Genomic DNA, 27,755 nt, shown 5'->3' with positions numbered 1-27,755 from the left:
AGAGAGTCCCTTCCCTCCAGGAAAGGGCCACAAAGATGACGAAGGGACGGAGTACCTCTTCTACAAGGAGAGGCTGAGAAAGCTGGGACTGCTCAGCCTAGAGAAGGACCAGGAGTGAGCTTAGCAAAGTCTATAAATACCTGAAGGAAAGGTGCAGAAACGATGGAGTCAGGCTGTTTTCATGGTGCCCAGTACCAGGTCAAGAGGCACAATGGGCACAAACTGAAACACAAGGGTTCCGTCAGCACATCAAGAAACGTTGCTTTACTGTGTATGTAACAGAACACTGGCACAGGTTGCCCAGAGAGGTTGTGGAGTCTTCCTCCTTGAAGACCTGCAAAAGCCACCTGGACGTGGTCCTGGGCAACCTGCTGGGGCGTTGTACCAGATGACCTACAGAGGTCCCTTCAGACCTAAACCAGTCAGTCATTCTGTGTGATTTTGTGGTTATCAGTTCAGTATATTTTATAGCATGAAGTATCTTCACAGAAGTTCTGGCACAAGTATTAGTTTACCTCTTGCAAAATACTTTATCCCTGTACTGATAAAGAGTCTCAAAAACGAGAAGCCTCAATTCCTTAAACATTAATGCTTTTTCTTTCACTCCATATGGTTAAGGTTGGAGGGATACAAATCACATCTCATGGCCATTGAAGCCTGAAGAGTCTCAAGGGTGATGTTAGGACTCCATTACTACTTTAACATTTATCCATCACATCTAATTTTAGATTACTCAGAATCTTATTTCATAATTGGACTCTTAGCCCTCCAGCACAGGGAGATCTTCACTGGCATTCACCTGTATAAATTCTCATTCCTTTCCGTATCTGCAAGAATTATATGTTTGGCTGCAGACCATGAGCTACTTAAGCAACCACCCTTTCAACTTTTTATTTATTTCTTGGGGTCTCCAAAAAAGTATGTTCCAATGACAGATGTAGAAGGGGATGTCACTTTATTCTTCACTATGCCCAGGCACAGCTGGGACAGACACATTACTTCTATATTTCTGTCTAGCAAAATACTAAGATAGTAGAGCTGCTGGATTTCAAACAAACAAAAATAAATCAGTCTTCAAGTGATCAGGATGCCATGCACCATACGGAGAGCATTTTGTCTCAGGCATTCAGAATACCTGTAATTTATCATGGACCAAACTTCTACATGTTACATCCCGTTAAGCAGGATTTAGCTGATTTCAGAATTGCTGCTTCAGGTGTTAGATTCATTTTCTAAGCATATTACATATTATCATGGAATAGTCTATATTGCCTTTATTATGTTGTATCAGGACTGATATTCCCAAAGTACTTCAGTTACCCGGGACTGAGAGTATCCTGAACTGGTTTTGTCTTGTCTTTTGTCTTGTCTTCGATGCCAGCAAGTACTCTCAGAACTTTTGCCCACAGACCAGTTATGTCCTGCTGGGCACAGTTCTAACTCTGTGATCAGAAAGGCTGGCATGCAGATTCCCTCCTGTTCTAGAAATTAGGTACGCACTGGTTTCTGTTATCATGCTTACCTTAGGCAGTGTGGCTAGGGCATTGGAACTTGGATATTGGAGCTTGGTATTCAATGAACCCAAGACTGTCTCTCTCCAGAATGATCTTTAGTAGAGGACCCTGTGCCATTTTGACATTCACCTGCAACATTTCTCAGCAGGCTTTGTGGATGCGATTTGGTCAGTTAGCTCGCTCATCCCCTCTGATACATTCACCCTCTCCATCTCCTCACAGTGGGAAGATATATGTACATGGCAAACTTGAACAGGGCTTCAAACTGCAGTTAATTAGTCTGTTTCACACATGCACACACACACACCAGTCCCTCCGTACTATCTGGTAGTACTTAATATCTACCCTCTCCTTTAGTCCACCTAACGTTTATACTATAGTACCTAGGAGAACTTTTCAGTACCATGGATCACATCGATCTCTCGTGTACCCTCACTTATCTACAAAATCACCTTGATATTTCCCAGTCAGTTAGCACCAAGGTGCTACTCTAGATGTCTGCAGAGAAGCAACATCCCATAAAAAAGCGTAAATGTAGACACAGCTTCAGCTGGTGTTCCTACTTACTGGTAGGAAGAGCTTTCATGTGTTAACAGCTAAGTGTTCTTAAATTCCTTAAAGTCTTGGACAAGCTGTTCTCAGTAACGGGGTACCCTATTCCACAGTTCCTATGGGAATTGAATTTGGCATTCATGATTTTTGTAGGACCACAGTTTAAGTCAGTGGTTTTGCTGCTACACTTACCTTTAGCTGTGTCTTCCTTTGCTGTAAGAATGTCCATCCTGACATCAAAGCTGATTATTCCAGCATAACATTCTCGTTGAAAAAAAAAAAAAAAAAGTGTTTCTAAATCCATTCTAAGTTTCTTCGCAAAGTGTTTTATGAGATTAGTTTAATCAAGAAATTAATTTAAATATTTCTTTCGCTAAATTCCATGTATTTAGTACCATAGTATCTTGGCTGCCAGCCATCTGTAACAATAGATGTGAGGGAAGAGTAAGGAAGAACTGATCTGTCAGATCTGTCAGATCTGACTGTCGGACAGAACTTTCTTTGCTGTCCCAGAACTGTCAAGACAAATTCAAGACTGTGCTGAAAGTAGAAGTTTTAAAGGCCTACCCAAAGCCAAACAGGGATCACATACCTCATTAATCAGTTTAATAAAGGTATATTATGAGAAATGTGCTCCATCATCAGAATGTGCTTCACTAGAACTCACTGTACCCACAGTTTTGCCAAGAAATGTCTGTCCCTGGTATTTGCAAAGTGAATATCTGAAACTATACTTATGGCCTTCTCCAAATACTACAGTACCACAGGGGCATCCAGACAGGATTCCATATTTACCAGCGTCTTCTGAAGTCACTGCTTACATAAAAAAAGCCTATCCACATAACTAAATGGGTAGGAAACTTTTGTTTGAAGGAACCTGCAACGAATATTCATATGTAAACACTAAAATAGAAAGGAAAGTTATCACTAACTGGACTTTACTGAAATGTGTTGACCTTTTGTATATTCACTTCCCATTCTACTCCATCTTCTCCTTGGGAAACTTTTGGCTTCAAGAATATGAGGGACTCTGCTTTCAAATCATATCCTATAGGGCTGACATCCTACATTTGAGTCATGTAGACAGTTACAGGTGGAGGTATTTTTCTGCTGGGCTTAGCCCTTCATTTATTCTGAACATGTGAAAAAGCAAAACTTTAGTGTTAAGGGAAGGTCTCGGAAGGTTCTTTCAAGGATACCTTGCACTTCAGCAAAACTTTGTGGGATTGTTTTCACTAATTCATAATTTAGACTTGCATCTGAGTTCTGCCCAAGACCCTTTTTGAGTTTAGTCCTATGAGCAGCTGATGAATCAATTTGAATTTAGTTTCTGTCCTCAGAGAGCATTTAAGTATATGCAATAATAAGTTTAACAGAAAAGAAAACATAAAGTGAGGAAAAAAATAATACAAAAAGGAGACAGAAAAAATGGAAAAGATGTAGAAATTGACTAAACACAAAACATGGAAATGATAATGTAATAACATTATTTCCATTACAGAATGGGCACAGGGGAACATCAAGAAAAGAAAGTATAATAAAAAGAATACTGAAATAATTTTGGAAAACATGCAACAGGGGGAATCTGAAGAATGTAAGATGTAGAAATTCCTATACTTAGCTCTAACAACTGTGCATTCATCAGCATTGCAAGACCAACTTAGTTTAGCCTGATAAAGTTTCAAGTTTCTTTGGGTCTTTGCAAGATTTATCTCCTGTAAAAATATATAGAGAACTTTTTATGTGTTTCTACTCTACAGAGAATACAGCGTGTTCCTTTAAGTACATAATAAAGATTGCGATATTTGATATATTCCAAAATGAACCTACACATATGCAACCCAACATCTCCTGTTCAATATCTTTGCTGTGTGTTTGTAGATTTGCAGTGTGCTGTAAAAGTTTTCAGGGTTGATTATAAATATCACGTACTGAACAGTCTTGAACAGTCTTACTTCAAAATTCTTTTCCAGTTGGTAGCCACAACTCTTTATAAGCCACATGTTACATTCATTTTATAACAATTATTTGAGCATTAAAACTTGCCATCTGGAGCAGTTTCTGACATACTGTGTTTTGTTAGATCTGCGTATACCTCAGTCGTAGATAATATTAAAACTTCATTAAGTTTTCTCTGTCCAAAGGCTAGGATGACCCAAATAACAGCAAATACATTTAAAGGAACATGAAGACATTTACTGCACATATAAAGAGAATTATGTAATTTGTGTTATGGTCAACAGTGATAACTTTTTAACAGTTATTTTTCAGACAACTCTCTCATGGGGGACACCTGCCAACTATCAGTCAGGTCTTAAATCTCAGTTAACATTTTTGATTAAGTTCAAAACTTTTGTACTAGTATCCAAACTTCTGGGATTTTTTTTTTTTAGTAATTTTATTGGTTGAGTGTCTTCATGATATGTATTCTTCTCATGTTTGAGGGGAGTAAAAAAAAAAAGACATGTTCATGTATTCATAAGTCTCAAGACAAGTTTACTCAGTCATACTATTCTCTTAGCCATACTGCAAACATCTGGTCACTCTGATTTACTTAAGTAGTTTCTGAAGAAAGGCAAGTAAAACATGTTTAGAAAGACGACAAAAATGCCAATAAATTATAATAAACATAATTTAGAGAAAAATTAATTTCTAGGTATAAATAGTTGTAAATCAACAAATTACAGCATTTAAGAATGTTACCAGTTTAGATTTTGTGATAGAAAGATTTTTACATGTGTGAAGCATAATCTTTCCAAATGTCTTCTTTTCTGCCACTAGAGGGTACTCCAAGAACTTACAGTATATTTATAACAAAGATTTATTTGGGTTTTCTGGTCTGTAAATGATCGAGAACTGTTGTCATACTAAACCTGAAGAATTTAACCCCCCCAAAATCTTGATTTTAAACAACAACTTTCAGAACCAGTCTAATATCTTTTCCACAAAGTAGCGCAGCATATCTGAATTATAAGGAACATTGAATGACATGTAGTTTAGATTTAGTTAAACTTATCCTACTTTTAAATTATCTAAATTATTATCTTTTATTTATTTCAGACACAATTATCTGGTTCACATCCTGTTTCTTCATCCAGATTTGGACAAGGAGTTCCATTATTGGCAGGGTGAAGAAGTACGAAACGAGTTCTGGTCTTGGTCCCTGGTTTTCTGCAAGGACCTCTACAGAGACCCCAGGAAGACCATTGGGAAACCTCACAGTCCAGCGGTGTTTCTGCAATATACACAATAAAAAGGTAACTACAGAAATTTGTGCTTAAGGCAAATACATAGTTGGCAAAGCATTAAGGAATGATGACCGAGTAGTGTCCTTTCTTATACAAAAATACATGTGATATTAATAAAATCCATATGTCATCTTATAAATAAAAAAGTCTGTTTTCAGCTCCTAAACCCAGGGACATTGGTGTTATTATTGTTGCAGTCCAGAGACTGTCTGAGGTACTACATCAGTAGTACAGCAGATTATTTATTGAATTGAAAATATAGAATTCCCATCAAATAAAACTATTTTTAAAGTAATTGCATTAAAAAGATTACATTCCAAAAAACATGTACTGTCAATTTTATAACTCATTTGCCATTGCATAGCTTACTAAAAACACTAGGATTAAAAGTTTTATCTAGTTTATTTATGTATACATATATTTCTTTGGCGATGTATATTGTTCCTGTAGTTGTTCATATCAAATTCCATTGAACTCTAATTCCAATTTGCTTCAGAAGTAACAGAAGTCACATCTTTTAATCAGTAAATCTTCTCAATATTTTTCGGTATGTATGCTACAGTTCCCTTTACCAATAAAGATATTCTGTAACTACAAGCCTTCTAATACTAAATGTGTTTTCAATAAAGTTTTAATTTAATTTAATACTGGAACTAAATAAATCAGAAACTCTAAAGTACTTTTCATATTGTATACTTTCATTGAAAATATCTGTCTTAAAAATATAGGTGCCTATTCCTTAACAGGTTAAATAAAAATATTGCTTGTCACAGGAAATTGCATCAAATCTGTGTATTACAGCATTTGTGGGTAAAATAACTGTGCACAAGACCAGCTTCAAGATTTACTGTATCAAGTGTGTGACTTCTGGTATAAATTTCTGGCATTACAATGGAACCCACTACTTCTGTTGTAATCACCAATACCCGTGCTTCTAGCAGGAACAAGTGACACAGCTTGATCTCTGATAATTAAATCTGTCCTTTTGCTTAAGGAATACATTTTTGAATAGACTGGTTTACTGGTTAATATATTATAAAATGAGGATGTAGGATTTAATTTTTTTTTTAAATACTGTACTTTAAATGAATTGTTTTAGATTTAAATGCTAAAAAGGGCCAAACGTTCCTTTCAGATGTTGTGGGAAAGACATGACTGAAAATGTGATTTGAAGCACTCACTTTGAATATGTCGTTTACTAATAGTAATACATTTAAGCATAAGTTGATAGAGAAATGCACTTATTAAAGTATAAATCATGTGTGGAGAATTAGCTTTATTTTAATGATTACAAGGTGACTTTAGGACAAAGCTAGTGGCATTCAATCTTTAAACTTATTCTGGAGAAGCTCTTCTTGGAACATAGCAGATATTCTGGAAATACATTGGGGATTTAGCCCATTGCTGTCCCTCTAATAGTATTTGGGATGTCAGTCTTCTTATTCTTAACCATTCCTCTTACAATTTATTAAAAATCACTAGAAGACTATAAAGAGAATACCAAAGGTAGACACTAACTGATATCTTTCCCTTGGAACAGATATAGTATTTTTTGTTTTGGAGATTGGAAAATTACCCTTCAGACTGACTTGAGTCAGATATTTGAACGTCACCACTACCTAAATGAGTTTTTCGGGTAAATTTTTAAGGAAAGAAAAAAGAGAACAATGTTTTTGTTGTCAGGATGTCTGCTGCTATCACAAATATGTCCAAATCAATTGAATTATTTAAATTCTTATTTCACATAGCTACTAAGCCCTCTGACCCAGAAACAACAGTACTAGTTCTCTTTTTCCATCATCATGCAAGAATTTAAGTGGGAGTACTTACTTCAAACTTGCAAATGATTTGTGAAACTTTGTCTCTGATCAAATATTGTTTATTTCTCATAAAATTCACTGATCTATAGTGATACTAAGGCTTGAGTAACCCTCACTGTGGATATAACCCAACCCTTTGAACTACAGCTCAAATATGAAATCCATTCCTTATTTTTTCAGGGATTCTCTTTTATGTCAACTGGCTTGTTTTATTTCCCATATGTAAGTCTGGAAACTATTGCAATGCAGATAGAATATTCTGCCTAATCACCTATTTCATCCACATCACCCGCCAGATTTCCACATATTTTCTGGGTGAATAGAAATAACAGAATTGAGCATATCAAAGTGCCAATCACTTACCTGAGATGGAGTCTAATATTTCATTACTTTTAGCTGGCTGATTAAGATGAGGTATAGGAAGACCCAGCTGGTTTTTCTTTAATTTCACCATTGTTACTTGAGCAATAGGTGGCAAAATTTTGAGTTTGGGATAATAAAATGAGTTTGCTGGGTGACTTGGGGAGGAACAAGTGATCTGTGAAATAAACAGGAAACCTTAAGGAAACTACATCATACTAGTAAGAAATAACTGGAAAATCATGTTTACACATCATGTTGATTCTTTTTGGCAAGCAAAATGCATTAAAATGGTTTCTTTGAATCCCAGTTCTCCAGACTACTGCCGGTAATCCCAGACTTTTTACACAAAATGCTTTGGGACTGGGCACAATGAATTGTGCCAACCTTTGGATGGAGGACTGGAATGGGAGGTACTGAAAACAGAGATATATTTGGAATGGTTTGATGGGAAGCAGTGGATATTATTACAAGATAAAATACAAGATTATTAAATAATAGTATTAGGTATGCTGTAGCAGCTGTTATGTGGGTATAGGAGGCCAGATGGATTGTTTTCCAGCTTCTCTGTTCTTTTTCTCACTGCTCATTAGCACAGCATTTGGCTTTAGAAGAACTGACCTTAAGGAAAGGACTGACTGAATGTTTATAGTATTCAAAACCTTTGAGTCAAGATGCTCTGTTTCCCACCACCCATAAATGACAAAAGCAAAAAGCAAGAAAAGAAGACTGGAAGTGGGGTCACTGCAGTAGCAATGAAGAAAGTTTCTGCTTTCCATTAGCTCCCTTCCCTCAAATGTTGCAGTTTCAGGTTTCAGCAATACTTTCTACTGAAAACTCCTCCCCAAATCAGTACCTAAAATTCTCGACTTAGAATTTTCCTGTTTAGACACTTTCAGTCATGCCAAGACTTTTTGGAATCTTTTTATTTTCCTCTATTTTTAAGAATTATTAAAAACCATGTTAAAATGCTCATATTTTACATAAATAACTTTACATGTAAGCCAATTTTTTATGATCCATCTACATTTACTCAATAAAATAACAAGGTATAGAAAATGAACAAGAGCAGTAGGGTTATCAGCTATTAATAAATCCATGTAAAGAGCGCGTTAGCACTCTCAAATACAGAAATCAATTTCACAAGAGAATCCATTGAGTAGTTCAAGGATAGTTATCTTTTAAAGGGAGGACTCAAAATAGTACAGGGTACTAAACTATGTATGTACACCTACCTCTGTAACTGTATCCTGTGGAATAGTGGCAAAGTTTGGGGAGGAAAATGTGAAACCACTGTCTGTTCCAGCATCATATGGAAATAGATCTACTGATACTTCTTCCATCCAGTGGTCTCCTTCACAGAGATTTAGGCTGTCAATACCCACAAACCAGTCGGGGCTTGGCACAATTCGTACAACAAATGAAACCTAATGAAACAAAACAACCCATCAGGGTTGCATCACTTATATTCCAGTCCCAGTTATTGTAATTATAACTTAACATTTTTGAAGGAAATGGTCTTTTATACACTTCTGCTTTATAGAACCCATACAGTGCTCCCTGCAATTTGACATGCTCTTTTAGTAACATTTTTGCATTATTTTATTCCTACCAATGAGAACTCAAATATTTAATTTTGTGTGATAGTAACCATTAAAAAAAAAAAACTTTAAAGATTAATATGTGCATATCTACTTACTAAGGGATGTCTTGAACGCACTTCTAATTCAGTGGAAGTTTGTCCTGTACCACTGGAAATGGCAGGAGCAGAGAAGATTCCATGTACACTCTGAATTTTCTCTCCAGCTTCTTCTATTTCTTTCATTAATACCCATGCTTCACCCTTTTCAGCAAAATCACGTACACCATTGCTGGCATATTCATTTTTTTTCCACATGCTGTAGTCAGAACTATGAGTAACACCTATTTGAGTGAATACATTGCATGACATAAAAGTCTGTTTTAGATTGTCCCTATTTCTTCAGTTTCTCTTTTATTTCTGAGGTTAAAAAAAAAAAGTGTATAAAAATGAGTGAACACTAAAACATTTGACTTATCACTGTTTATTTCAGCTGTAACCAATTGAAAACAGAAGTCAATTGAAAACAGTTGTAGATTTTTGAAAGCATTGTGGATACTTAAATTTCTGCTTTTCATTCTTAATAACTTTGGCTCTTTTCTTTCTTTTTACATTAGTTATATTAAAATTTACTATTGAGAAGAAAAATAAATAAAAATCACAGTGGTCAAGAGATTTATCTGGTCTTAAAACTATATGTAATTCACTTACCTAGCATTGATGACCACTGTGCTGGGGGCCTATAAAGTGGATACTGCTTAGGGAAAGCAGTCTGGCTCCATTTCCCTGTGAAGATTATGCTGTACTTTGCAAGTTCCTCTGCTGTGCAAATAGAATCATCACGCACAGGCAGGCTGCTGGCATAACCTAGAATTGTTACAAGCAATGTCCAGATAATTTTGCTGGAGCAGTAGACAAACATCAAGTTTTCCATTCCCTTCCACGTGAAAAGGAAAAAAAAAAAAAAAAAGTTAGACGTATTAGTCACTCTAAACTCAAAACTGAATAAGAGTTACCTAATAAAATGTAACAGAGCATAAGATATAACAAAAAGAAAACATATATCCAAAACACTAAAATTGTTATGCTTCTAAAAACATTATTATAATGCTTTCGGATTTGATATTTCCAGGCTATATACTACAAATCTGTAACTCTACCTGGGACAAGTGTTTCTAATGAAAATAAAAATATCTAAACCTTGTTCATAGTACTACCTCAGAAAAATCTGTTTCTGATTTTCTTGAAATCTTATTAGAGTCACATCTTGAATTAATTAGAGTAGCAACTGTTTCTGTGGAAAACGTTAGTGGTATATTTATTCTTCTAAAGATTAAATTGCAGGTTACTTTGCCAAAAGAAATGATTTATTTTAAATTTGTGTCCTACAAAGACTGTTTTATGGCATAACATTTAAAATCAAATACATTTCAAATATATATAAATTACTTTGCTGTCATAACTTGTGCATTAAAAAATACATCGCAATTGCTTCAGATTGTTAAAGCTACAGAGTTATTAAAAAACAATATTTTTTAAAAGTTGCTGTCATAGGCTGTGCAAATTTTGTTTTTAAATTAATATGATAATTGCATCAGGCTGTTGAACTCAAGCAATTGTTTAAAATAAGCCTTAAAAACTTACTTTTAAATGCTTTTTTTCCTTTGAGAGAACTATACAAACATAACTAAAACACTAATAATATACACTAATAATATATTAATTTGTAAAAAGAGCAGTGAATACTCACTAAATATTTCCTCTGGAGCACTGGTAGGGGGAGAGCACCTGCTTTTGCTGGCAGCTGAGTTGGTCTGCAAGAGAAGACAGTAGGAGTCTTGCTATTTATGCCTGAAGAGGGTCCCTTTGGTCCAACAATTATTGTAATCTTTAGACTTTCCAGGTTTGCAAAAAGCATGCCATCTTCTTACTTGCAATCTTTTTGGATGGACTATCAGAGGTTTCCTGTATGTCAACTGGTTCAGGTTCCTATCAGAAGCTTGTAATGCCGAATAGACGAAATGCTTTAAAAAAAAATACCTTGGATTCTTACTAATAATTCGGGTTTTCTGGTGACTTTACAGTTCTCTGTTCTTATTAATGCCTCTAAGCTATACAAATGAACTGATTCCAACGCTGGAATAGTTCTAGTGAATACACTTTAAATGAGAAGCATGTTTTCTTGTAAGTTTTATTGTCTGACAGATGCTCCTTCCAAACATTTACAGAGAGCTTGCTCACTCTCACACACCATATGCATGTGTTCAAATAAAAGGGGTGAGGCAGCTAAAAAAGTCAAGAGGAAAAAAAAGTTGCATTTCATAATTGCACATACTCACACAGACTGTCTCCTGCAAATATGAATTAATTTAAAGTAGTACAGTGTATATTTTTGTGTTCTACGGTACCGTATGCTGGATGATGAAAGGGCTCTGTAACATTGTGGTTTCTTTGGAAAGAGTGGTTTTGGGAAGCTCTGAAATTTTTCTTAGCTGTCTTCAGAGTAAAAACCCCCAAATAAAAATCTCATTATTAAAGTTAAATCATACATCTTCTGTAACACCGTACATATACTTAACTCACTAAAATTATTTAAATTGCCTATGAAGAATTATGCTTAATACAGTGACCCAATTAAAAAATAATGTTTAATATTTATTTTAAATCATTTTCCCTACAACCTTTTTAAAAAGCCTGTAGGAAAAATAAGGGCTTTGTGCCATGCTTATAAGGTTAACAAATGCTACTGCGGCTGATCAGCAGAGGAAGTTCAAAAGTTTACAATGAACCATGAAGAAAGTCTTGCACAGAGTCTTCTTTTGAAATTGTGAGGAATGTCACTGAAGTACTTCCACAGATATCTAATAAGATGGTACAGCATATGGAAAAAAAAATATGTTATTTTTCAGATGAGAATCCCAGGCCATCATAGGATTATAGCTTAAGTGACATAAGTGATTGTCCACCAGGAGGGTGTTACCAACCAAGCAGTTTGAGCTTTGTGGCACTTGAAATGGAAATTTCTCCTTCCCTTCTGCCTCCCACCCACGGTAAATTAGCAAGAAAAGCCAAGATACAAATAAACTGTGATGTCTAAATGACGTTCATTTCCCTATTGTCCTGGCAAGATGGAATCTATTGAAAGTTTCAATATACATGGATTCAGCACCCAATATCAATAATTCATGTATATCTGGATAGATTTTGGGAACACTGTAGCAGGTTAACTATTTAGACATGGTTGTGCCCTCTATTTCCAAGGTTTCTTCCTGTGTCCTATATTCTTCCCAGTGAAAATATCCATGTTTCCCATAATTACTTCTGTTCTAGGAGCCAGAATTCCCTAAGAAAATGAACAAAGAGGCTGTGGATATTTTTACATCATTTTTTTGAGTGTTTGTTGGAGGATGTTATGTGAATTACATCCAGCTCTCGCCCTCCTATGCACAGAATTCCAGATCCACAGGTTCCTTAGAGAATTGAGTCTACCTATATCAGAAGTGGGTGATGTCTCCAGCTCATGCAGCCTTCTAGAGGCTATAAAAAGGTCCCATAAGTATTAGAATATGTTGCAGATAGAATTGTTAAAATATAATTGTGTACTACTATCTTTAAACTTCAGTCGGTTCTGTGGTTATCTTTATCATCACAATTACTGATCCAGCTAAATTCACATATTGAAACATACTGTGACACTTCCAGGAGAACACTTAAATGAAGAACAAAGCAATTAGTTCTGCATCCAGCACAGAATTATTTTGGAGATCAGATTCTTCCTCTCAAACAGAAATTACTGCCAAAAGGCACATCACCAGACTAGACCATTCTAGTTCCATGACTACATGTTATGAATAGCTCCAGGAATAGGACAATATATGCAGGCAGCATAATTTGGCTCAGATATTATAAGGAAAACTTACTAACTGATGAAAGACTGAATTGTCGGAAGTCATGAACTTGGGAAGTCATTTGAGGTTTCTAAGTACGGATTACACAAAGAAATATCAAAAATGAGAAAAGTTGTACTTGATTCTCTCTTAGAATAGTACCTCATGATGCTTTGTACTGAGCATCTCAGATGTCTTCCAGATCTACAATTTTGCGCAACCAGTTGATCCTTCTTCTAGAATACCATTACTCCCATTTCTTGAGGTTATCAGACTCTTCAGCTTAAATATACAGTTAATGGAAAAAAAATGAGCCTAGATATTTTACTTTCCTACCTTACCAATGTGGGAATTAGGGACTTTGAAGTTTGAAAAACTGGAGAAGGATTCTTTCCTCAAAGTATGAAGGTACTTAGAAGGAACCTGGATTATAGTCCTTAGGCTCTCTCTCAGATCCTGGTCCAGAATGTAAGTTTTCTTTGTTAACATTCCTACAGTAGACCATTCCTTATTTACAATAAGTGCTCTGCTGAGACAGAGTTCTCAGGAGGAATAAAATCTTCAGAACCTACAAATTTATTCTTATCTTTTTTGGTTTCCATGGTAAAATTGTTGGACAAAGTACAGCAAATTTAAATTTTATTTAATTATCTTCCCTTCCCCCTCTCATCACCTGCTACCCTCATGGCTGAAGGAGGGGAAAAAATAAAAAGACACACCTAATAATGTCAGAAAATACTAACTCCCAATCTTATTACTTTAAATGGAAACTGTGCTAAGCATAATCAGTCTCTGACATTGTGAAGGACAGAATATCAAATTTAGTATCTCGTAGTTGGAAAAAAAAAAAAAAAAAAAACTCCCCCCAAAAAACAAACAGATTTCCACTCAATGAATTACATTCATGGCTGGGAAGCCACAGATGCCAAATTTCTGTGGGCCAGTAGTTGGAGAAAAAAATTGCTGTAGCATCAGAATCTCTGCTTGCATTCCTTCTTTGGTGTGCATGTCCCATTAAAAACAGATGAAAACTCATGAAAAACCGGGGGAAAAAACTTCCATTTAGAAACCATTTTGCCTGTATATAGAATTGGATTTTTTTTCTTTTACAGCAATATATACATATTTTTTCAAGTCTGTGTGTTTTCAGGTACACCTATTTTCCATCCATATGCATACCTCTATGGACCCTGAATGCTTAAGGCAGACAAGGTTTATTTTACTTAAACATCAGTGCTGAACTGTGCCTTGTATTTAATTTTGTTTGTGTCTGTGTGCAACTCTTGCTGTTTCTTGTCAATAAGAAAACAGTCTTACATTTTCTGCAGGCTTTACCAAGATTCAAAGGGTGAAAGGTGGAAAGTATAAAACAAAAATGTTGTGTTTTTTCAAATAACAGTCATAACTGTTTCTAAAATATTCTGTATTTTTGCTAACCTAAAATAATAAAACAAGAAAAAAAAACTCTGCTTAAAGATAGAGCAGTACATTTAGTATCATGTTGATTCTTGCATCATTTACACTATGTGAAAACATTTATATGATCACGTTTAGGCTATTACACAGGAATATAATGCATTAAAAGGGTGTAAATTCCATTTTGATTAGCCACAGAATAATTTAGCTCTTTCCCTGGTAAGCAATGAGATTGGCATGATTAGTTATGACTTTTCAATTAACCTGTAAGATTAAGAGAAAGGAGATTTGACTAAAATGACTGATCTGAAGTTAGCTTGCCCACCTTTATTCAGAACAGAAGCTCCAGAAATTTTGTTTCTCTATTCCTAAATTATTATCTTACATTAAAACCTTACTAAAACAATTTCCATTTTGCTGGTAAGTAGTATATGTACAACTTTGATATGTGCAGGCTGTTTAATATGCTTCTGAATAACTAGCATCTCTTTGTGTACCAAGAAAAACATAACATTGTATTACTTAACAAGGATTAAACAACCATACTTCCTCTTCTGCAGTTACCATGGATACACATACAATTATGGGCACTCAAAAATGCCAAAAGGTTTACATTCAGTCAAAACCCTCTAAATTGTAAAATCTGAATATCAGAGTGGTAAGCAGCAAAATATTGTACCATGAAGAAGTTATGGTGTTGATTTGGAAGACTTTATAAAATACAATACTTATATAGGAGAACAAAGCATTCCCAATACTGGATGTTGCAATGGTAGTTAAGGCAACTTTGAATTTCAACTTAGCTTTTGGGATAAGGATTTAGTTTGCAGACTAAGGCAGTTAAATATGTGTATGCATATGATCTAGATATGTAAATTACCACTATGTATAATGGAGTTATAATCATTATAGTCAATATAATCTAGAGAACTGTTCAGCTCACCCTTTAATACATACCTATATTTGACCAAATGAATAACCAATGAGTAGCTCTCTTGTCTCCACTAACTGTATTATTAGGCTCTCCATTGGCCAGACACCTAGCCCACGTAAGTAACTGATTCAGGTATCTTTATCTGTTACTGAATCTAAAAGCAGGTGGACTTCATTAAATGTTCCCATTGATGGCTATAATCAAGGTTCAGCCTGCTGGTAGTTCAACCTGCTGCACCTTGTATTTTGAGTTTACAAATTCCCATTACAAGGGTGTTGGGTATTGGTTTTGTGTTGCTTCTTGGTTTGCTTTATTTGTTTGTTTTTTAATTCAGGGCTCATTGAGAATTCAGACCAAGATAAGGAAAAATTCTAGCTTTATTGACCATGGTGACACTGCTCAGTAAGAAACAGCTCCAGCATTCATCTATCATCTATATTTAAGTCACTTTTAGTACTGAAAAGCCTAATTTGCTATTTTTCCATCCTCCAAAACTCCACAGATCTGAGCAGAAAAACAGCTTCTTTGACCTGTTCATCAGGCTGGTATTCTGAGCTGTGGGATGAGGGCCAGCTTTCAGAGCCCTGTGCTAATCTGTGGAGTGCCTGCAGCAGCAGCATTAGCTCGCTGGACTGTCCAGTACACATGACTTAGCAGAACTCTGAAACAAGCTGAATATTTAGAAGATGTTAACCTTGTAGACCTGACTCAGACACTTGTGGGAATCCCTGCTTTTAAATTTACTTTTGATATTTTCAAGAAAACCTCAAACTCAAACAAAAAATTCCTTTGAAGAGAATCTAATATATAGTGTACTACAGCTTCATTGCAATTCCAGACAGGTTATTTTTGTGGTATTGTGCACACACACAATATAAAAAAGAAGTGTCTTAATATATTACTTCATTCCATTATTCATTTTTTACATTGGGTGTATAGCCTGTATAGAATACCTCATGGTCAGTCTGATACATGTTGGCTTTCTAAAACCAGCTTGATGCTTCTTTTGCCTTGTAGAAATGTCATGTTTTTATCCCTCTGGCAACACTGTAGAAGATCACCAAATTAAATTTCTAAAGTAGTCACTATCAAGGCAACTCTTCACCATAAGTTTTGTTGATTTCTCTTGTGTTGTTTTTGTTGTTGTTGTTGTTTGTTTGTTTTTAAAGGCCTTAAATATACTAATATATTAAATGATACCTTTAAGAGTTGCATTTTTAAGTCATGTGAATAATGTTAAAAATGAATTGACCTGTCGTGGAAAGTCATTCATATATCAGATTCTGCACATAGCTCTAACTCATTCAGTAAGAGGTCCACTATTTGTGACCATCACAACAGTCAACCAGTGGAACAGTTGGCCCAGAGGTGCAGTGCAGTCTGCCTCCTTGGAGGCTTTAAGATGAGACTGGGTAAACCCTAAGTAATCTGATCTGAGCTCAAAGCTGACCCTGCTTTGAGCTGGAGGTTGCACTAAAGACCTCCTGAGGTGCCTTATAACCTCAAGTATCCTATGGTCCTACGGCATTTTTTCTGAGCTTGTTCCAACACTTCAGGTAACGGCACAAAACTATCACTTATCTAATACTCTCATAGGTTCTGTACACATCTGTGATTTCTTTCATATGTAATACTGGGTATGTAATAGCAAAACGAAGGCTTGTAAAGGAGAGTGACCTAGGGTTGATTTCAATGGAAGACAGAATACATCTGTGGCATTTGATGGAATACATTGCAGAACTCCTTGATTTAGCACCAACCAATCTCTGTCTGAAACTAGAGATACGAAAGCTGAATGCACTGATGAACACAAAGGTAATTAATTGACTGAGAGACAGGATCTGTTAGCTCCGAAAAAATGCCATGCTAACACAGTATTATTTTGAGTTCTGAGAATAGAAAAACTCTATGCAACTATCTCTGCACATTGATCAATGACAGCAACTTCCATAGAGATGTTCATGTGCTTGTTGAGAATCTCTGCATGGAACACAAATAATACTGCAGAGTACTAAAAGCATGCCCACTGAGTTTATTATGGGAAACTTCACATATTTTGTAATCCTCCACACAGTAAGCAATATTGCAAAGCATTTTTTACTGCATTTTATAAACATGTTATGAAGTCAACCCCTATCAAACGGATTCTCTTAATTAACAACACTACCACCATTTTGTTGAAGGAATCAAATACATCCTCATTTAAAACATATGGAATTTGGAAGTTATAATAAAGACATGATGCTGCATATATAAATAACTGTTTTATAACTTGTTTATAAATATGACCCAATGTACAGGAAGAAGCTTTCAACAAAACTAACAGCTCTGACAGCAGAAAAAAAAAGATTTTATGGAATATATAAGAGCACAAAAAGCCTTAAGGGTAGTAAAGGACAGCACAAGCAAGACTATTACGTAGATTTTTGTTTCTGACCACAGGCTAGGCTCCTTGTCCACAACAAAAAACTTGCTATTATCCAGAAATAATGAATTAAATAAACTGCTCTATTCACTCTTTGATTCTCAACAAAAGTAAGGGAAACATGAAAAGTAAGATTTATTTTTTTTTCTAAATGATTATTTTGGCCAGTATTGTGGAAAGTGAAATTAATTTTTTAGAAAGTTTGTTATTTTGAAATTGAAGAAAACTGCTCTTTATATAATGGGTTATATAATTCCTTGTAATTTTTACTGCTGTTTCAGACCCCTGCATTATTAATAATCATAAGTGCCTGAGTGTGAATTTTATTTATCAGTTATTACAATGAAAAAGTGACCTCAACAAAGAGAATGTAAATTTTCTCCATTATATTCTGCATTAACTACAAATAAAGGATAAATTGATATCAATTTATATTTTGGGAAGCTGTGCTGCTTGTTTACTTCTTTTACTTCTAAAACTAAATCAGTGCAAAGTATCATTCTAGGAAGCACTGTATTGCTAGAAATGCTTGAATGGATTTTTAATTCTAAAGCACTGGTATAAATATGAATAAGCATCAACACAAACACCCTATGATTATGCCAGCATGAATATAATCAGAATCTGACCTATTATTTTAAAATATGTAAAACTCATATTGTAATTTCTTTTGTCAATAGAAAAGCCATTGGCCAGACAGCATTTTAATTAACCACCCTGAATTCTGTTTGCAGATTCCATTAAGAAAGGATATTATTCTTCACTTCTTGTCCTAACCTGTTCTTCAAAGCTACAATGTAGTTTACTGAATATATTGTCACTTACATGTACTGGGAAACTGTTCTAGCAGCTGCTTGGATGACATTTTTATAATTATGAATTGAATGCATTATTAGAAGCAAATATATATATATATATTACATGAAAGTGCTACAGTTTAATAAAACTGAGGGGTAAATAAGCGTAGAACTGGGTAAAGACTTCAGTGATAATTTACATTCTTCCCTTTCTCACCTTTAGTTTGCTATATGGACAGTAATAGGCCTATATGACCATTATAATATGACACATTCCTAGCTGTCTCTAGAATTACTATAATAGAAAAAGGCAGACCAGTTAAAATTGGAAATTTAATAGTGTTGATTTAGTCATCTAAATAATAGGCCTCGTATTTAGTAATGAATGCTCAGAAAAGCAGTGCAAACTAAACACTAATCTTGGATGTATATAGAAGGTAAAATCATGTTCTTTAGTGATTGTTTTGACTCAGCAAACCTATGTGGTAAGTACAAGAATGTATTCCTAAATGTTTTGTGGACATTACTTGATATTTAATGAATCAATTTAATCAAAAATATTTAATCATTTTATTTCACGGAATCCTAGAAACACCAGTTGGAAGCGACCTCTGGCTGTCTCTTGTCCAACCTCTTACTCAAAGCTGGGCTGTACCCCAACTAGGTCAAGCCAGTTTTGTCTGTCTGAGTCTTTAAAAGCACCAAGGGTGAAGATTTCCTTCACCTGGCTAACCAACTATAATGTTGTTCCTTGTGAAGCAGTTTTTCCTCCTGAGCAATCTGAATTTCCCAAGATGCAACCTTACTACCTCGTCTGCCACTATCAATAAGAATTTGGGTTTTGTTGTCTTTGATGGGAAAACCTTTCAAGTTTTTGTAGGGTATTAGATTGCCCTTAACTTCCTCTTCACTAGACTAAACAAGCTCAGTTTAGTCTGAGCTCCCTCAGCTCTCCCCATATGTCACGTACTTTAGTCTGACTTGTCTTGATAGGCCTCTGTTAGACCCTTTCCTGTCTCTCAGCATCCTTCCTGATTTGGGAACCTCAGAACTGAATATAATAATCTGTGTGACCTTCCAGTGTTTAGTACAGGGTCTAACAACACCCCTCAGTCCGCCGGCCTAGCAAATCCTGTTGTAGCCCAGTGTTTTGCTTTATTCGTGATGAGAAAGTGCTGCTTGTTCTCATTCAGCTTGGGGTCCAAATAATCCCCAGGTTCTTTTCAGCAGTGCTTCCATTCAGCCTGTTGGTTCCCATCCTGAGCTGATGCATGAGTTATTTTCCCCAGGGGCAGAACTGTGGACTCCTTGTTGAACTTTTTGATGTTGATCTTCTCCTCAAGATTATGAAGGTCTACCTGGAGAGCAGATTTGCTGTTTGTCTTGTCAGTTACCCCACTGATTTGGTATTGTCATCAAATTTGACAAGGATACACTGTTTCCTCAAATACTGTATGTTTGTAGTACTATGTAGTATGATATAAAGAAAAAGAATTTTACCTTTTTCCAGGTGTGGATCCTCTGCCTTTTCTGGAAGTCCTGAAGTCTTTCTCTAGGACTTTTCCTTTTAACAAGCTTTCGGTAGTCACTACCAATACTCTGTTTAACACATTTCTTTCATGTTTATATCTCCTGCTTTTCATGTTCACTATTTCAGAAGCTACATCAGCATTTGCCTTCCCTGCTGTTCTAATTCAGACACAGATGTCTTTATCTTAATAGTGATTTTGACAGTTCTCTTGGCTAAGTTACTTTTGGCAAATTAGATTGTGTAAGCAGCCTTACTCTTTTACTACTTGTGAATAAAATAGAGATACTGAGATGCCGACAGTGAAAGAATTTGCAGAAGCATAAATCTGCCAAATTTTGGATCATCCCCAGCGACAATATCAATATTTTTCCTTTAATTGTTATTCTAGTGTTATAAAAACTGATATAAATACATACAGTCATGTCCTTGCATCTGCAGGTGAGAGAATCTTTTCTTATTCTTAGCATGAGAAGCTACCTTTGCAATACTTACAATGGTGACAGGAATGGCTTGACCTGCCTTTTCCCCACCACAGTAAAATAAAATAAATTTGTACTTCTGAAGACAATAGTTCATAAAATCTACAGTGAATTGCATAGTCATTTATGAAGATAAGTCTAGACATATTACACACAACCCCCAAACCATTATCACAGAAATCCCATAATTTCATAGGATCAAATTATTTACACACTTTCTTTGTTGGATCCTTCAAAAATGTCCTATCAAATATGTCAAATCAGACAATAAGTATTAAAATTTTTGCCAGCCATTGCTTTCTAACACCAATCCCTTGTCATCTCAGCTAGCTAGTGTAGTACAACAGATAGTAACAAAGCAAAGTATGGTGCAACTTTAATTCTTTTATAAGAATTGTACAATTTGAATGTAGGTTGCAATGCTTCTACAAAGCCTGTGACATCTAGATTCAGTTTATGTTCAGTAACACTGTCAGTTATCCCAAAACACAAAGGGAAGGGTTTAAAAAAGAAAGTTTGAGTGTAATGCTTTATGCACAGTTCACAGAGGGATCAATGTTTTTTGTTGATAATTTCATCCAGTAACTTAGGCATTCATTTTACTGGACCATGGTAGCATTGTCTGAGGATATAGGACAGCAGAGAACTTGGCCCACTGCACGGGGGCTCATAAGTCCTTGAATTTGTAATGTCGAACCACAGATTTTATAAATTAATGATCTGATAAACAGAATGGAAAAAACACTTTGTGGTGTGGATTGTATGATAGATGCTTTTTTGGAGAACTTAATTGTTTGATTTTAGCATCTACAGATGGAAAAGCATGCAAAGACTGAGGAAAAAGAAAACAGTATTAGAGTATGCTCTTAGATCTCTTGTACTAACCAGAGCCTAGCTGTCATCACAGATTAGATCAGCTTCAAGATTTTGAACAGCAAGCTTATTTTTCCATGGTATCTAGTCCATTATAGTAGCTATTCATCTTCTGCTACCAGCAGGACTGGCCAAATAAATTACCCCAGGGATAATTTACTAATATTTCTATAGTCTTTTCCAAATAAGGAAGAGGGGGCCTCCATCTCAGAAAGCTTATATCTAAACATTTGTGTTTATGAGGTTATGATGTGATTCTGAGGAAGTCTGAGCCTTGAGGTAGTACTAACCAATCTTATCTGCAGAATGAGCATGCCCTAAGACACTAAAGTGGTTCTAATCTTTGTGTTTTCTTTGAGCACAGACAACCCCTTAAAATCAAGCAAATGCAGATCCTCTGGATGATGCAGACTAAATACAAGTTTTGAAAACAAATCTTCCCCGTTTTCTATTTCCTTTTAGAACGAGTCTCTCCTTCCAGATGCTCTGGAGTCCAGCAATTCTCGCTGCCTTCATGGGTTGCAGCAGCCTTCACACAGTCTCCCTCTGGGTCTCTAGGAATGTATCCTCTCCTTGACCTCTGAGGCTTGGCTGTAGATCTGCTCCTTTGCTACAAGCAAGCCATGTGCTTTCTCAGGAGTCTTCCAGTCTGCATGCAGACACTGTAATCTCCTCTCCCACCCTCTGTCCACCTGACCCAGGCTACCACAGCCAGGAAAAAGCAGAAGCAGCCCTTCTCGCTGCTGCTCTGTCACACCCTTTGAAAACAAAACAACGGAAAACGGAGGCTAAACAATGAACAAAACACCATCTTGGCATCTGTCATGAAGACAAGGAGCAGAAACAGGAGGTACTCTGCAGTCCCTGCAAGGGTTTTCCCAGCTTCTGAATTCAGAAATGCACCCTGGCCATTTTCCTACCTCAGATAAGACCTGGGTGAGACCTGGACTCATCAACTCTCCTTAGGCCCTGGTTTCTGGGGAGAGAAGATCCAGATACATGAGCCAGAATGTTTTAGGTTTACACTCATATTCCCAAGTCTGGATTAAAATAGCATAGTCCAGAATGAGGACAATATGAATATATTCATATTAGGCAGAATCCAGAAAAGAGCAAATGGGTAGGTGTTACAAAAATAATTAAAATGTGTCCATCTCTTTGTCTCACCCCTGCAGTAACTCTCTATAATGTCAAATAATTATCTGCCCAGCTTCTAATACTGCTAACTGTTGTCATGGCATCTGAGTGTCTCCTAAGATTTAAAAAAAAAAGAAACAAAACACCACCGTGCAGATGAATCTGTGCAGATGAAAAGCAAAGCATAACATCAGAAAGTTTCTGCTGCAGGAATACTCGGTGAAAGAGAAGTCTATTACAGAATGTACGTTTTTGTAGGAAGGTGACATACTGTGAATTGAAGTTCTCACCTGAAGCAAGGACAGCCTCTGGGATTTACCCCTGCTGGATATTAGGGGAGAAAATAGACAAGAATTAAGTGAACCCCTTTGGAAATGTGAATGACTCTCCCATAACCATATCTGAGGGTTTTTTTTTTTTGAGCACTTCATCAGGATTCTTTGGCTTTGTCAGATTTCAAAAACTCAGTTCATAAATTAGGGTAATATATATAATGCTAATAATGTAAATGGAAATAAGTTATAAGTACAATATTAATAAGTACAATAGTACTAAAAGGATGTCTGAGGTGTTCTGTGTGTATAGTACTGAGAGAAAAGGGTCATATACTTTAAAAAAATCTATCTCCTTTATTTTATCCATCAGACAAAGAGCCTCTGAAGAGACACACCACAAATCCTTCAGACAGTAACATCTGGAAAATCTCTAGAAGTAGCTTGCTTTTCTAGAGTGATACAAGACTGTCTTGAGTTATCCATAGTATTTTATACAAGTCATCAAGACTGTAAGTTTTCACTCAGAGACAAAGACAGAGAAAGGATGTGGATTAAGACAGATTTTCACCAAGGAACTTGGAAAAAAAAAAAAAAAAAAGAAAAGAAATTCTGGAAACCCAATATAATTACCTCATAACTGAGGTCCTAGGGGAAGAGAAAAAATAATAAAATAAAATAAAATAAAATAAAATAAAATAAAATAAAATAAAATAAAATAAAATAAAATAAAATAAAATAAGAAATCCAGATACAAAGAAGTAATTTTGGTCTAAAATCCATGTAGATTTTTCTTTTTGAGGTACTAACCTCTGACCCTATTCAATTCATTCACTTGTTTTCAGTATCTGTTGTTTATATCCTTTTCTTTTTCACCCTGATGTAATATTTCAGGGTATGAAAAGGCTTTTAGAGGAATGATGTACCTTCTCTTATTTGCAGCATTCTTTCACTGAGCTCTCTTGAGTAATGCTCAAATGTATTTATTTTTTCAGTGTAACCAAAACATGAGAAAAAAAGGGAGGAAATCTAGACAGCATAGAAAATCACAGACATCTGTGGATATCACATGGACAGGTGGTTTTTTATATGTACAATGATAAAAGAAGTTAATTTCATATTTTGGAAAAAAAATGGAACATTTAGGTTAGGAATATCAGTTCACAGAGTGCCTTTCATATGTTCATCATATATAGAGAAAGAGAATATGTAAGAGTGAAAAAAATAATTAATTTAAAAGAATGAAACAGTAGCTAGTGGATTTAGCAAATCCAGGGGATTTTTACCTGGCTGATCATATTTGTTCATTAAAATTTTTCTCTCTCTTTTAATTTCTTTTATTGCATGAAAGTGCATTTTATGTCATAAAAGCCTTTCATTTTTTTTTCTATATACTTAGATATATTAAAATAAGATATTTCTTCTTTCATTTTCTCATCAGGTGGAAAATTTATGAAAATGAGAAAGTAGTTCAGTGGATGGAAAATTAGTGCTTTCTCTCATAAACTTGGCCAAGAAAGATTTGGAATATTTACTAAAATACTCCCAGAATGCAGCACTATTTTCAAAGTCGGACAGGAGCTAAATATTTGTTTTGTTATTTGGCTAACATTCCATAAATCAAGTATATCCCTTCTCAAGTTAGTTTTAACTGTTTCTACCCAGCTTCTCAGTGAGCTACTACAAAGCAATCTTACCATACCTTTTAGATGACCAAACATGCTAATACAAACTTTTCAGGTCAGGACATCAATATTCTCCAGCTTTGCAGAGAGAAATTCAATTACCTAATATAATTGATAGGTGGCTTTGGTTCTAGTAATCACAGAGAAAGTCTATGTCAATATTTTACCTTGGGTGTGATCTTCTGAAGCAAATTTCCTGATCATTCCCATTTACCATGCTTTCATTCATATTATGGACTGGCCTTGGAGCCCCATGCAAACTGAATTTTGGAATGGAAGTAACCAGAAGGTGAGCTTTGGGTCCACAGAACCCAATATCACATTCAGTCCACAGGATAAGACTAAAACTAACCCAGCATTAAAGCCCCCTAAAACATGTGAATGCTAGATCCTTAGTACTGACTATTTCATTTTATTAATCTACTTCTATTGGTCTCCGCTACTTGCTAATGTGGACATAATTTCCAACCGAACTTAGACCTCACAAGATGCAGAACCAAATTCTAAAGCACTTTAGGCACTGAAAGTCTTTAAAATAAATATAGGAGTTAAGGATGTGATCTTCTTTGGGACAAGAAAATGTCATTAATTGGTTATCTGCATCTTTAAATGGTTAATCATCTTTTGAAATTCAAACCTCATATTTCTGTGCTGCATTTCCAATTTCTTAAAAAGGGGATAAGTAATATTACCCAGTTTGACAGAATCTGATGAGATTAAATATATTAAAAACTGAGCTGCTCAAATTGTAAAATAAGAGGGTTGTATAAGTCTGTAACACAGATTGCTTTCATATCACAGATCAAGGTTAAACAAAGGCTAAAGCTCTGCATGCATGATTTGCAAATGCAGTTATGCTAATAGCATGATGATCTTAATTAGATGATCAGCTGCATATCTGACTTTTGATAATAAGTCCTAATGTGACTTGCTAATCAATGTCAGATATGGGAATAGAATGTAGAATTTCTGACTTGTGAATCCATGCACTAATTGCTAAACCAGACTGCCTCCCTAATGTTATCCTTCATTTCAAAATGTTTTATCTTCTGCTTGTACTCATGTGTTATTTGAACAGCTCTTTGTACATTCAGACAGTTAAAACCAGAAAAATCCACTGTAATTATATTATCCAACTCCTAAACAACATGGACCAAAGAATTTCTTGCTATCTCATATTGGGACTTTTTTTTTTTTTCTTTTTACCATAAATTAGTATTGTCAGTCTTAATTTTTGACTGACCTAAAGAATTTTTTTTTTCAAAGGCATCCAATTTTGATTTCAAGATTCTAAATTATGATCAATTTGTCACTTTCTATGAGAACTGTCAATTATTAATTGCTCTCAATGTAGTGAAATGCTCAAAAATAAGGTCAAGTTCATCCTGCTCTTAAAAGTTGCATTTAATTGCAAGTTTAAATATTTCTGTCTTCTGCTTGCAGCCATAGTTATGTCTTGCCTTTAACTGCTAGATGAAAGATTTCTATGTATCAGATCACAGAGTGCTGTATAAAGGAGACTATGAAAGAAAATTAATCATTATAATCACATTGTTTAATCCACTGTGGGAAGTAGCTCAGATAGCTAAAAAAGAACCACAGTAGAATATGATTATTTTAGCTTCAAATGTTTTTTCTTTTTTTCCCTTTTATAGCCATATTATAGACAAATTTTAAAAAGAAAATATTACCAAAAAAAAAAAAATATTTTTGAGTGAAACTGAAAGATTTGGCTGTATTCATTGTTCTCTCAAATAGACAATCCTTGGATTCTGTACCTGAAGAGCAGGGGAGGAAAAAAAGAAAGCAAACCATTTTTTTCTTCCTGAAAGCACAGTGTGTAGTTGTCAGCTGTTCCATTGGGTTTTGTCAACACATCAGAAAATCATCTTAGCAACTGGGATTCCCATTAATTAGCTCGTTGGAATAAATACAGCTGTCAAAGAAAAATAGGGTATTGTGGAATTTCTACACACAATAAACCATTACCCCTCCAATGGACAACTGTTAGAATTAATCAAACTGGAGAAGTACATGAAGCTGACATGACAGGAAAATAACAAATGTTATGATAACACACTGAATCGAAGCTTTGTTTATATAAAATTATTATATGAAATGTAGCAAAATTTTATACCAATGTGATGGATGTATATAAAATTGCTACCAATTTAAAATATTCATATAAAAACGAAGAGTAAAAACCTTTACAGAAAAGACGTAAGAAGGTATTTTTTCTTCTGAATGAAGAACGGCACATACAGTGGTATATGTGCAATAGTTTATACAACAACAACAATAACAAATACATGAAAAAGCTGTTATACCTGTATTTAACTTCATTTCTACAAACTGAAATGTTAATAGATTTTGGCCTAGTTGTTACATGATGTGTTATTCTTCATCTTATGCACAAATTTACTGAAGGGAGGGAGAAATCAGCAAGATGTTTCTCATTTAAAAAGTGCATATTTGCTGCTGCAGCTGCAGCTTTGGCTTCATTTCATAGTTTGAGCTCTCAAAGGGCATAGAAAGGAACAGTAACAGCCACTATGGCCCCAAACTTATCACCTCCTAAATAGAAAATGGAAAATTTAGACAGGAAGAGAATTAAACATGATTTCTCATCTAGCAAAGAACTTTCAGAAGAGAAAAAGTACACTTTAAGTTACATAGTTAAGCTATTGTTAATGGACCAAATTCAACAAAAGAATAAAAAAAAAAAACCTTTTAACTAATTTTGAAAATGTTCATTTTCTTTTTCTCCCGTTGTACTGTGCTTTTCTGATCAGTCTTCTTTTCACCGAGAAAGCTTGAATGAGTCTGTCATACAGAGACACAAGCAGAATTTCAGCTCCCACTAAGGAAAAAATCAGCTATTTAATTCTTTTGAAAATATATGCATCTATACCATCTATTCCCTTTGTATAGCAGCAATATCCACACTATAAATCATGGAATAATATCAGAACATTCATCTTCCATGAACTTTCAACTCCTCACCTCTGCTCTGATCATGAATCCATTCCTCCTGGGATTAATGGAACAGCATCAGACAGTCAGAAATCCACCAAAAGTGGGAGTTCTGTGAGACTGAACAAAAAGTTGATTTGAAAAGTGCAAATAACTGGGAAAAAAGTAGGGAAGTTCTGAAAATAAGGGGAGGGAAGGTTTCTGCCTTTCTTTTCTCAAATGCAAGATTCCTTTTGGAGCATTTTTTCCTAATTAAAACACACGAAAGAAAAT

At 35.2% G+C, this 27,755-nt stretch overlaps 1 protein-coding gene and 1 long non-coding RNA gene across 4 annotated transcripts in view; one reads left to right on the top strand and one right to left on the bottom strand.

Annotated features, from left to right (window-relative positions):
- Positions 1–4,075: 4,075 nt before the first annotated feature.
- SPON2 (spondin 2) lies at positions 4,076–27,656 on the bottom strand (the record flags this gene model as incomplete). Of its 3 annotated transcripts, none has more annotated exons than XM_083832756.1 (7): positions 4,076–5,301; positions 7,498–7,672; positions 8,730–8,921; positions 9,194–9,417; positions 9,785–10,010; positions 10,824–10,887; positions 27,513–27,656. In XM_083832756.1, 5 exons carry the CDS (start codon positions 10,005–10,007, stop codon positions 5,123–5,125), a joined length of 993 nt encoding a protein of 330 aa, XP_083688882.1. In that variant the 3' UTR covers positions 4,076–5,122. The 3 variants fall into 3 exon arrangements, with proteins under 3 accessions (XP_083688882.1, XP_083688881.1, XP_083688880.1); XM_083832755.1 differs by lacking the exon at positions 27,513–27,656 and adding an exon at positions 15,334–22,253; XM_083832754.1 differs by lacking the exon at positions 27,513–27,656 and having other exon boundaries at positions 10,824–10,991.
- LOC310898197 overlaps positions 5,189–27,755 on the top strand; it is a 47,922-nt gene continuing 25,355 nt past the window's right edge. The window contains exon 1 of the long non-coding RNA XR_014583071.1: positions 5,189–5,323. This is a non-coding gene — a long non-coding RNA (uncharacterized lncRNA). The remainder of the gene's footprint in view (positions 5,324–27,755) is intronic.

Source organism: Anser anser (genome assembly GCF_964211835.1).
Source record: "Anser anser genome assembly, chromosome: 4".
Classification (NCBI taxonomy): Eukaryota; Metazoa; Chordata; class Aves; order Anseriformes; family Anatidae; genus Anser; species Anser anser.
This window is presented reverse-complemented; position numbering and strand designations above follow the sequence as displayed.